The following is a 13,341-nucleotide window of genomic DNA, read 5'->3' as shown; positions in this document are numbered from 1 at the left end:
GGGCCCTGGTGTTGAGGATCAGCGTGGCAGACGTGTTGTTGCCTACCCTTACCACCTGGGGGCGGCCCGTCAGGAAGTCCAGGATCCAGTTGCAGAGGGACGTGTTTAGTCCCAGGGTTCTTAGCTTAGTGATGAGCTTCGTGGGCACTATGGTGTTGAATGCTGAGCTGTAGTCAATGAACAGCATTCTCACATAGGTGTTCCTTTTGTCTAGGTGGGAAAGGGCAGTGTGGAGTGCGATTGAGATTGCGTCATCTGTGGATCTGTTGGGGCGGTATGCAAATTGGAGTGAGTCTAGGGTGTCCAGGAGGACGCTTTTAATGTGAGCCATGACCAGCCTTTCAAAGCATTTCATGGCTACCGACGTGAGTGCCACAGGGTGGTAATTGTTTAGGCAGGTTACCTTCGCATACTTGTGCACAGGGACTATGTTGGTCTGCTTGAAACATGTAGGTATTACAGAAACCTGCCAGTTGGTCCACACATTCTTTGAGTACACATCCTGGTAATCCATCTGGCCCCGCTGCTTTGTGAATGTTGACATGTTGAAAGGTCTTGCTCACATCGGCTAGAGCTTTATCACACAGTCATCCAGAACAGCTGGTGCTCTCGTGCATGCTTCAGTGTTGCTTGCCTCGAAGTGAGCATAAAGGGCATTTAGCTCGCCTCGTAGGCTCGCGTCTGGGTTTCCCTTTGTAGTCCGTAATAGTTTTCAAGCCCTGCCACATCCGACGAGCGTCAGAGCCGGTGTAGTAGGATTCAGAGACTTCTTTAATATTAGACATTGCGCACCAGCTGTTACTGACAAAAAGACACCCACCCCCACCCCTCATCTTAGTCGCTCTGGATAAGAGCGTCTGCTAAATGAATTAAATGTAAATGTAATCTTACCAGACGTAGCTTCTCTGTTCTGCCGGTGCATTGAAAATCCCTCCAGCTCTATATTATCCGTGTCTTCGTTCAGCCACGACTCGGTGAAACATAAGATATTACAGTTCTTAACTTCTTATGGCTGCAATCCCGTTAATGGGATGATATGACAACAGCCAGTGAAAGTGCAGAGACAAAGTTAATGTCCCGTTGGTAGGATAATCGTAATTCTAGATCATACATTTTATTTTCCAATGATTGCATGTTAGCAAGTAGAATTGATGGCAATGGGAGTTTACTCGCTCGCCTACGGATCCGGAGGATCCGGGCCTGTTCCCGGGAGAGCAGTCTTTCTCGTCAGACTCATTAAAGGAAAAAGCTTCTTCCAGTTCGTGGTGAGTAATCCCAGTTCTGATGTCAAGAAGTTATTTTCGGTCATAAGAGATGGTAGCAGCAACATTATGTACAAAATAAGTTTAAAAAATAAGTTACAAACAACACAAAAATAACGAACAAAATAGCACAATTGGTTACGGGCATGTAAAACATCAGCCATCCTCTTCAGCGTCATCGTAACATAGACTGTTTGTATATTCTGCTGCTGACAATTCATTTCCCTTCAGCGATAAAGAAAGTATTAATCTCTCTCTCCATCTCACCATCTATCTCTCTCTGTCACCCTCTTTCCCTCTCTCTCTCTCCCCCTCTCCGTCTCACCCTCCTACTAGGCATCCCATGTGATCATTGTGCAGGCGTCAGATGGACAGGGTCACTATGCGCTGGCTCCAGTCACTGTGGAGGTGAAGGACATTAATGACAACAGACCTTACTTCCCTCTGCCCATCCTCACCGCCAGCGTCAGAGAGAACCAGCCTCACAACACCCTTGTCACCATGCTGCACGCCATCGACCAGGACACGGGAGTCTTCGGACAGCTGAGGTACTACATGTTGGACAAGACTGGAGAGGGGAAAGACGCCTTCCTGGTCAACCAGACGTCAGGCGAAGTCCGGACTCGCTCCACCTTCGACTTTGAGAAGGTCAACTTGTTCAACTTTGTAGCTCTAGCCATGGACGCAGGGAACTACTCTGCAACGGTGACCATCCAGGTGTACGTGATGGGGGAGGATGAGTACGACCCTGTGTTCTCCGACTTAGAGTTCTCCTTCCTGGTTCCTGAGGGGGCGAAGAAGGGCCAGAGCATCGGTCAGGTGACAGCCAGAGACGAGGACGAGGGAGTGGACGGGATTGTTCTGTACTCCCTAGCTGACCCCTCGCCCTACTTCCAGGTCAATGCATCAACGGGCGTGGTCTCCCTGAAGATGGACAGCCACGTCCGACACCTGAGCAGGGCCAAGAGGGAGGTCCGTGTGATGACCCTTGACCTGACGGCCCACAGCCCTCTGGAGACGTCCCGCGTGGCTACCGCCCGGCTCACCGTTGACGTGACAAACACATCCTTCGGCCTGGTGTCGGACATGAACCTGCTGCTGGTCAGTGTGATCGCTGTGTCCCTGGGAGCCATCCTCATCCTCATCTTCATTGCCATGGCTCTGTTCTGTGTGAGACTGAGACGTCAGAGGAAGGAGCAGCAGAGTCGCTGCAGACCTCCAGCCTCTCCCGGCCACGGCACCATGCTACACAAACTAGAGGAGACTAAAGTCACCGGCACTGACCGGAACGACCGCATCTACCATCAGGCCTTACCAGGGTACGTTTCCGACCAAACAGGGAGTGGAGGGGGAGGGCCATACCCCCGCGGGGGCTCCCTGGACCCATCCCACTCCAGCGGGCGTGGCTCAGCGGAGGCGGCGGAGGACGATGAGATCCGGATGATCAACGAGTACCCTCGTGTCTCCTCCATCTCTTCGTCCATGCAGGAACACATCTCAGCCCGCGGGCCAGACTCTGGTATCCAGCAGGACGCTGACCAGCTGTCTGACGTCTCGTGTGAGCCCAACATTGACGCCAACCAGTGGTTCAAGGCCAAGAAGCTGGCCAGTCTCAGTGGGACTCTGCTGGCTGGCCAGGTGCCTGTCTACAGGGAAGATGGAGGAGGTTATCTGGGGGTAGGGAGGGGGCTGAACATCTCCCACCCTAAAGACTATGCCTTCCCAGTGGATGGTAAACCCGCTGTGGACGGCTCCCTCACAGCCATAGTGGCCAGTGACGAGGAGCTGAGGGGCAGTTATAACTGGGACTACCTGCTGAACTGGTGCCCACAGTTCCAGCCATTAGCAAGCGTCTTCACGGAGATAGCGAGGTTAAAGGATGAGACGGACACTCCTAACCCTCGCAGACCTCTCCAGCACAAAGCCAAGGTGGACCCCAAACCCCCTCGCATTGACCCCCCGCCGCTAATCACCTCCGTAGCCCACCCCGGGGCGAAGACAGTCCCGGTCAAGCCTGCTCCTGTCAAGCCCTCTGTGGGCAGGTCTTCCTTCCCCCACCTGGCCTCCCTACGGAGGTCCCCCATCAGTCACGAGGGCTCCCCCTCCTCAGTAGCCATGTCCCCCAGCTTCTCCCCCTCCTTATCCCCCCTGGCCGCCCGCTCCCCGGCCATCATACCCTTCGGGGTCACCCAGGGCCCCTCAGCCTCCATGATCAGCACCACTGAACACAGCATGGAGCACAGTGAAGAGGCCGAGATGAGGATATAGACTCTATCGACTCACAGGTGAGGATATAGACTCTATCGACTCACAGGTGAGGATATAGACTCTATCGACTCACAGGTGAGGATATAGACTCTATCGACTCACAGGTGAGGATATAGACTCTATCGACTCACAGGTGAGGATATAGACTCTATCGAGGTACTGGTGAGGATATAGACTCTATCGAGGTACTGGAGATTGGAAGACTGATACTGAGTTATTGTTCCTCAAAAAACAGAAGTGTTGTCTCAATTGACACTCGATTTAGGTTGCAGGGTGGTACCCCTCCTAATGTGTAATGGTCACAGTATCTGGTGTCAATAGACTGGATCGTACAGTGTACCTTCCATTCTGGCCAGAACACAGAGTGTGGTTAGCACTGTAGATAAATAATGAAGTAACTCTCAAACCACCAAAGGTGGTAGATGCATCATAAACTAATGGGACTCTCAAACTGGACTAGAATCAAAACTGAGACCAAAATGGATGTTGCCTGTTCCTGAAGACTTCCTCTTCCCTCGATCCAATCAGTGTCAAGAGAACTAAACTACCCAGGATTTGCACATTCTAACGGGGAGCCATGATGTCCATATTTTGTAGAAGATACCTCTTTTTGTCTATATTTTTATACTGACTTTGGTTTCTGACTAGAAATGGCACTAATTCTGTGTCAGAGGGCTGTTATAGCCTCAGAATATATTTCCATATGTGTATATTTGTAGCTATGTAACAGTATGTTTGAACTGTATGTTGGTTCTATCTCATGTACTTAACCATTAATGTGTTTTTGGAACGAAACAAAGCTCTTTATTTCTATTAGTGTGATTGATTGGGGGGATATGCTGTCATTTCTTGTAAATATTTATTACAGAGGAGTGAAAAAGGAGCTTGCCTTGCTGGAAGAACATGATGCCAGTATCAATAAGGTGTTTGGTCAAGAAGCTTTCAAAAATAATCTGGTAGCGTGTTGGATCCCTCTCATACTAATTCAGTGTGCCATATGTGTGTCCCAATGGCACCTATTCCCTATATAATGCCCTACCTGGTCAAAAGTAAGGCACTATAAAGGGAATAGGGTACCATTTGGGATGCAGCCATAGTCTTTTGAGTCTTGTTTGAAAGGATCAGTCACACATGTTCTCATGTCCTACACACGTTCCTGTGTTTCTTCCCTCCAGTCTAGTTTAGGTGAACTTGACATCCATTAATCATGTCCTTCCTTTCAGGTGTTCTTAATCCCTTAATCACGATGAGCCTTACAGGTCTACTTGGTATTCTAGTGGCACAGTAGACACAGACAAGGGCAGAACCACTCAGACACAGACAGACAGGGGAGGTCAGAAAGATTATAGAGACCAGCTGCAATATAACTACAAAGTTGTCAGCAATAGAACAAAGAAAAAAAACAATGTCATGTAATTCAGCAGACCGGTCTAGTTGTTATTCTAGAGGCAGTAGAACCATCCAGACAGACAGGTGACAAAACAGCTGACATGAGGTTTGAGTAGAGGTTGTGTGTGACCTGTGAGGTTTGAGTAGAGGTTGTGTGTGACCTGTGAGGTTTGAGTAGAGGTTGTGTGTGACCTGTGAGGTTTGAGTAGAGGTTGTGTGTGACCTGTGAGGTTTGAGTAGAGGTTGTGTGTGACCTGTGAGGTTTGAGTAACAGGGTCCTCCCCAGGATTTTTTAACAAGGTGGTGCTGCTGAGTATGGTGGGGCGGGGGGGTTGCTAAACACCTGCAACTGTCATTTCCTGCAATCTAGAACAAAACATTTCTTTAAATGATGATAAATAAAGTAAACTATTTTTTGGGGGCACAGCCAGGACACAGGTTGGCGCAGCGCCCCTCATACATTCTTTGTGGAAAACCCTAAGGTTTGAGTAGGGGTTTTTGGTGTACCTCTGACAGACTGAATAAGGGTTGTGTGTGTACCTCTGACCGACTGAATAAGGGTTGTGTGTGTACCTCTGACCGACTGAATAAGGGTTGTGTGTACCTCTGACCGACTGAATAAAGGTTGTGTGTGTACCTCTGACCGACTGAATAAGGGTTGTGTGTACCTCTGACAGACTGAATAAGGGTTGTGTGTACCTCTGACCGACTGAATAAGGGTTGTGTGTACCTCTGACCGACTGAATAAAGGTTGTGTGTACCTCTGACAGACTGAATAAGGGTTGTGTGTACCTCTGACAGACTGAATAAGGGTTGTGTGTACCTCTGACCGACTGAATAAAGGTTGTGTGTGTACCTCTGACCGACTGAATAAGGGTTGTGTGTGTGTGTACTTTGACCAGGGCCCTATTGGGGTATTTTCCTCTGCAAAAAGAGTGCACTTCCCTATACAGTAGTTCACTAAATAGGGAATAGGGTGTTATTTGGGATGCACCCCATGTAGACCTGCATGACCTTTAGCTCGTAGCTTACTGTCTGTTGTCTGATAGAAAAACAAGTTCAATTTAAGTGGTTTTGGCAGCCTGTACTAAATACCCCTGTGTAAGGTTATATTTATGGTTAGCTAGCCTTCTGCCATGGACTAAATCGGGAGACTCCATTTTCCTTCATTCGTCACGGTGGAGCTTCTTCCAGGCTGACAGTTTTGGAATCTTCGTACCGTTTTTAATTGTTAACATGTTAGATGAAGAAACGTTACCTTTATTGGCTCAGAGAAAATACAGTACATCCTTGAGACACAAAGGTTATGTTCCAAATGGCACCTTATTCCCTATAGAGTGTGCTGCAAAAGTAGTGCTCCATGTAGGGAATATGGTGTCATTTGGAACACACACAGTGATGGATGCTAATTAGTACTCAGCTCCACTCCAACTTAGAAACCTTTAAAAGTGTTTGTTAAGTCATGTTAAACTGCCCCTAAAACACAAGGCTATTTACAGTTGAAGTCTACATACACTTAGGTTGGAGTCATTAAAACTCATTTTTCAACCACTCCACAAATGTCTTGTTAACAAACTATAGTTTTGGCAAGTCGGTTAGGACATCTACTTTGTGCATGACAGTCATTTTTCCAACAATTGTTTACAGACAGATTATTTCACTTAAAATTCACTGTATCACAATTCCAGTGGGTCAGAAGTGTACATACACTAAGTTGACTGTGCCTTTAATTAAACAACTTGGAAAATTCCAGAAAATGATGTCATCGCTTGAGAAGCTTCTGATAGGCTAATTGACATCATTTGAGTCAATTGGAAGTGTACCTGTGGATGTATTGCAAGGCCTACCTTCAAACTCAGTGCCTCTTTGCTTGACATCATGGGGAAATCAGCCAAGACCTCAGAAAAGAATTGTAGACCTCCACAAGTCTGCTTCATCCTTGGCAGCAATTTCCAAACGCCTGAAGGTACCATGTTCATCTGTACAAACAATAGTATGCAAGTATGAACACCATGGGACCACGCAGCCATCATACCGCTCAGGAAGGAGACGCGTTCTGTTCTAGAGATGAATGTACTTTGGTGCGAAAAGTGCAAATCAGTCCTAGAACAACAGCAAAGGACCTTGTGAAGATGCTGGAGGAAACAGGTACAAAAGTATCTATATCCACAGTTAAACGAGTCCTATATCGACATAACCTGAAATGCCGCTCAGCAAGGAAGAAGCCATTGCTCCAAAACCGCCATAAAAAAGCCAGACTACGGTTTGCAACTGCCAATGGGGACAAAGATTGTACTTTTTGGAGAAATGTCCTCTGGTCTGATGAAACAAAAATAGAACTGTTTGGCCATAATGGCCATGGTTATGTTTGGAGGAAAAAGGGGAGGCTTGCAAGCTGAAGAACACCATCCCAACCGTGAAGCACGGGGGTGGCACCATCATGTTGTGTGGGTGCTTTGCTGCAGGAGGGACTGGTGCACTATACAAAATAGATGGCATCATGAGGACGTAAAATTATGTAGATATATTGAAGCAACATCGCAAGACATCAGTCAGGAAGTTAAAGCTTGGTCGCAAATGGGTCTTCCAAATGGACAATAACCCAAAGCAGACTTCCAAAGTTGTGTCAAAATGGCTTTAGGACAACAAAGTCAAGGTATTGGAGTGGCCATCACAAGTTACTGACCTCAATCCTAAATAAAATTTGTGGGCAGAACTGAAAAAGCGTGTGCGAGCAAGGAGGCCTACAAACCTGACACAGTTACACCAGCTCTGTCAGTAGGAATGGGCCAAAATTCACCCAACTTGTTGTGGGAAGCTTGTGGAAGGCTACCCGAAACGTTTGACCCACGTTAAACAATTTAAAGGCAATGCTACCAAATACTAATTGAGTGTATGTTAACTTCTGACCCACTGGGAATGTGATGAAAGAAATAAAAGCTGAAATAGATCATTCTCTCTACTATTATTCTGACATTTCACATTCTTAAAATAAAGTGGTGATCCTAACTGACCTAAGACAGGTACTTTTTACTAGGATTAAATATCAGTAATTGTGAAAAACTGCGTTTAAATGTATTTGGCTAAGGTGTATGTAAACTTCCGACTTCAACTGTATGTTTAAAATTAAGAAGCTTAGATATCATGTTGTTTTGAGCTCTTACTTTGTTCATTCATCAGTTTGTTATTTATAAAATTGTACATCCTCTTTCTTCCCGCACGTAGCCCATAATATACTTGTTCCCCACATATCATATATCTGCCCTGATGTGCTAGGTGTTTGTTCTTCTTGTCAAAGTGCCTGATTAAAGTACTTATGTGAACACAATACAGTGTACTGTCTCTATCTCTCTTGTTCTGATTAGCAAAGAGGGGTTGTTAAATATGAGGATCAACTACATTACTAGATGAGAATGAGGATCACTGAGAGCTCTAGTGAATGAAGACCAGATGGGATTGACATAGTCTTTAATGTATTGTTTATGACCAGGGCTGAATGTAAATGTGTTTCCCAAATGGCACCCTATCCCTTATATAGTGCACTACTTTTGACCAGGGCCCATAGGGGCCCATCTTTTTCTGGTCTAGTTAGACACTAACCTCGTTGTTAGGAGCAGCCAGACATGGAAATGAATTGGCAGTGTTCTCCTCCAAACTCCATTCAGACTGCTAGCTACCATTTCCTGCTTTGTTAGAGGGTTTGTGCTCCTGGTAGGTTAATGTATGCGGCTAGCTATATGGAAAGTCAATGGTAGGTATATAACTACCCAGCCAGGGGGTTCCATGAGTGAGCCTGATTGAAGCATAAGGGTTGTTTCAATATCTGATGTGTTAGAGGCCAATAAAATATAGGATGCTTTTCACTTTGTGCATTATGCTATTGAAAAACTTTGAGGGCCGGTTTCGCGGAAATAAACAGTATTAAGCCTAGTCCTGGACTAAAAATCTTGTTCAATAACGATTCTCCATTGAAATGATTCTTAGTCCAGAACTAGGTTATCATCTGTGTCTGGGAATCGGCGCTGGCTGAGAGTATAAAGTCACCATATAAAGTCATGTACAGTAGTCTCCAACAACAGTCCCCTCTCTCTCCAACCCATCAAAACCATATACGTATATACGCTGTCGGCCGCGACCGGGAGACACATGGGGCGGCACACAATTGGCCCAGCGTCTTTCGTGTTAGGGGAGGGTTTGGCCGGCAGGGATGTCCTTGTCCCATCGCGCACTAGCGACTCCTGTGGCTGGCCAGGCGCAGTGCACGCTGACACGGTTGCCAGGTGTACGGTGTTTCCTCCGACACATCGGTGCGGCTGGTTTTCGGGTTAAGTTGGCATTGTGTCAGGTTGCAGTGCTGCTTGTTTGGGTCGTGTTTCGGAGGACACACGGCTCTCGACCTTTGCCTCTCCCGAGTCCGTACAGGAGTTGCAGCGATGAGACAAGACTGTAACTACCATTTGGATACCACGAAATTGGGGAGAAAACGGAGTAAACAATATCAATATAACAATTAGGCCAATGTTCTCCTTCACTTGACTTAGTTTTCTAATCTATTTGCAGATCAGTAGCTTACACACATCCCCCATTCTCTAATATTCTTTCTACACTACATGACCAAAAGTATGTGGACACCTGCTTGTCAAACATCTCATTCCAAAATCATAAACATTAATATGGAGTTGGACCCCTCTTTGCAGCTGTAACAGCCTCCACTCTTCTGGGATGGCTTTACACTAGATGTTGGAACATTGCTGCGGGGACTTGCTTCCATTTAGCCACAAGAGCATTAGTGAGGTCGGCACTGATGTTGGGTGATTAGGCCTGGCTCGCAATCAGAGTTCCAGTTCATCCCAAAGGTGTCCGATGGGGTTGAGGTCAGGGCTCTGTGTAAGCCACTCAAGTTCTTCCACTGACAAACCATTCTGTATGGACCTCGTTTTTGCACGGGGGCATTGTCATTGTTTGGCCTTCCCCGAACTGTTGCCACAAATTTGGAAGCACAGAATCATCTAGAATGTCATTGTATGCTCTAGCATTAAGATTTCCCTTCACTGGAACTAAGGGGCATAACCGATCTATGAAAAACAGCCCCAGACCATTATTCCACCAAACTTTACAGCTGGCACTATGCATTGGGGCAGGTAACGTTCTCCTGGCATCTGCCAAACCCAGATCCGTCCGTCGGACTGCCAGATGGTGAAGTGTGATTCATCACTTCAGAGAACACGTTTCCGCGGCTCCAGAGCCCAATGGCGGCGAGCTTTACACAACTCCAGCCGACGCTTGGCATTGCGCATGGTGATCTTAGGCTTGTGTGCGGCTGATCGGGCCATGGAAACCCATTTCATAAAGCTCCCAACAGACAGTTCTTGTGCTGACGTTGCTTTCAGAGGCAGTTTGAATCTCTAGTGAGTGTTGCCACCGAGGACAGACGATTTTTATGTGCTACGTGACGGTCCCGTTCTGTGAGCTTGTTTGGCCTATCACTTTATGGTTGAGCCATTTTTGCTTCTAGACGTTTCCACTTCACAATAGCAGCACTTACAATTGACCGGGGCAGCTCGAGCAGGGCAGAAATTTGGCAAACTGACTTTTTGGAAAGGTGGCATCCTATGAAGGTGTCAATGAGCTCTTCAGTAAGACCATTCTACTGCCAATGTTTGTCTTTGGAGATTGCATGGCTGTGTGCTCGATTTGATACACTTGTCAGCAACGGGTGTGGCTGAAATAGCTGAATACACTAATTTGAAGGGATGTTTACATACCTTCATGTATATAGTGTATGTTATTAGATCATAGCTGTGTCCCAAATAGCACCCTTAACCCTGTGCTGGTCAAAAGAAGTGCACTAAATAGGGAATAGGGTGCCATTTGGAATGCAACCATACTCATGAAGATAATGGAAGGTCAGTTGAGGAGATGTTAATTTTCTATGCCTTGTCTGTGGGTTCACATTGCTTCACTCTGCGAGACGGCCTGGTGCTGGCTAACGTTCCTCTAGCCAGGCGCTGGCTGGAGAACACTCCCTTATTCAGGCTGATGAAACAAGGCTGAAACAGGACGGGGGCTAGGCTGCACTCCAGGGATCTGCTCTGCTACACTCCTGGAGATGTAACCCAAACCTTGGCCTGCAGCACTGTATTACACACATACATACACATATGCAAGCACGCACGTCGTACACACACACGCGCACACACACACACACACACACACACACACACACACACACACACACACACACACACACACACACACACACACACACACACACACACACACACGCACACACGCACACAGGCACACATGGTTAGACAGGTTCATTTATAGGCACTGTCATACAGGGGGGTTACAGAGGGAGGGGTGACGAAACACTGGGCAGGAGTGTAACCATCACAGAGCCTAGCACAACCTGCTGTGACTGTAACACACACACACACACACACACACACACACACACACACACACACACACACACACACACACACACACACACACACACACACACACACACACACACACACACACACACACACACACACACACACACACACACACACACACTCACAGCTGGACTCCCGTCATGATGCTATAGATGAGTCATAAGTCAGGAGTGTAGTCATCACACACAGTTTAAATGAGAGACTCTGAGCAGAACCAAATGAAACGTATGATCTTTACTTCAACAGCACAGTCACTAGAGATGGTAGTTCATATTGGCCGCTCCACTCACATGCGATAGCAGCCTACATTTTTCTGACGGACATCTTGACTTGAAGTGAAATATTGCTTTCACCCTTGTATCCTCATTCCTTGAATGCACCACAAATGGCACACTATTAAGTGCACTAAATTTGACCAGGGCCCATGGGACCTTATTCTTAAATATATTGCGCAATGGGCCCTGGTCAAAATTAGTGCACTACTGTAAATAGGGTATAAGGTGCCATTTGGGCTGCAACCCTAGTTTAGTTCAAATAGACTCAAATCATAGTCTCTTATTTTCTTATCTTTGCTTTCAAGCACACAGACATTAGCAAGTCAGTGTGAATCTCATGTTGTAATTACTCTGATGTTATCGTTCCTCTCCTCCTGAGAGGTGAAGCTCTTTATATATATGTTGTACGTCTATAGATTCCCACTGAGTTGTTTGAAGCTGTTAGTTTACAACTGGGGAAAAAAGCTTTTGAAATGCTGAAACTGGAGAACAATATGCCAATATTCCTTTTGATCAGCCCCACGGCTTTGATCATAGACGTTAGGTTCAAAGTATTTTTCTTGTTCCTTGAAATATGTTAACACACCCAGCATGGAATAAAAGGTGCTTAACAAGACAAACAGTATAGTACCACACTTCTAGGATGAGAAATACTTCCAAACAAACAGTATTGTACCAAACTCCTAGGATGAGAAATGCTTCCAAACAAACAGTATTGTACCAAACTCCCAGGATGAGAAATACTTCCAAACAAACAGTATTGTACCAAACTCCTAGGATGAGAAATGCTTCCAAACAAACAGTATTGTACCAAACTCCTAGGATGAGAAATGCTTCCAAACAAACAGTATTGTACCAAACTCCTAGGATGAGAAATGCTTCCAAACAAACAGTATTGTACCAAACTCCCAGGATGAGAAATACTTCCAAACAAACAGTATTGTACCAAACTCCTAGGATGAGAAATGCTTCCAAACAAACAGTATTGTACCAAACTCCTAGGATGAGAAATGCTTCCAAACAAACAGTATTGTACCAAACTTCTAGGATGAGAAATGCTTCCAAACAAACAGTATTGTACCAAACTTCTAGGATGAGAAATGCTTCCAAACAAACAGTATTATACCCTCCAACAGAGTAACATCTATCCAGCAATGCTGTTTTATGACAGGGTTTATGAGGTATTTGTCTGTGAAGTTGCTTTAAGATACCCACGCATGTAAAACATTTTACTTTAGTAAAACTTTTCTGAACTGGCTGCAAATGATGTACAAAACACCAAATGCCAGACAAAGGGTAAAGGGTACATTATCACGCTCTTTTGACCTCCTAAGGGGGACAAGACCGGAAGATCCTCTGTCACCTTTAATCTTAATTTTAATTGGGAACTGTTAGCCAGAAATATAAGGTTTACAGATCGATCAGGAAGATCACAAATTAGCAATGTACGCAGATGACGTGATTCTCTACTTAACAAACATACCTCAGCCAGTTCACGCCACTATGGATGAAATAAAACAATACAGTGTCGTATCTGGGTACAGACTAAATACAGGGAAATCCAAAGCAATGACGGTAGGTCAACCAATATCTCAAGACATCAAAACTAAGTTTCAACTTAAATGGGATCAAAATAAACTGAAATATTTAGGGATTACTACCCCCCAAGAACAGACAAAACTACATCAGTATAACTTTGGAACA

The 13,341-nt window shown here is 45.8% G+C and overlaps 1 protein-coding gene across 1 annotated transcript in view; it reads left to right on the top strand.

Moving 5' to 3' along the window:
- The window catches only part of LOC139547959 (protocadherin-16-like), a 210,539-nt gene extending 202,292 nt beyond the window's left edge, over positions 1-8,247 (top strand). Inside the window, exon 28 of the mRNA XM_071357191.1 lies at positions 1,599-8,247. Coding sequence (XP_071213292.1) covers positions 1,599-3,530 — 1,932 coding nt within the window. The 3' untranslated portion in view covers positions 3,531-8,247. The remainder of the gene's footprint in view (positions 1-1,598) is intronic.
- Positions 8,248-13,341: the final 5,094 nt, after the last annotated feature.

The sequence above is a fragment of the Salvelinus alpinus genome, chromosome 21 (assembly GCF_045679555.1).
Source record: "Salvelinus alpinus chromosome 21, SLU_Salpinus.1, whole genome shotgun sequence".
Taxonomy (NCBI): domain Eukaryota; kingdom Metazoa; phylum Chordata; class Actinopteri; order Salmoniformes; family Salmonidae; genus Salvelinus; species Salvelinus alpinus.
Note: the sequence above shows the minus strand (reverse complement) of the source record. Positions and strands in the feature narration are given on the sequence as shown.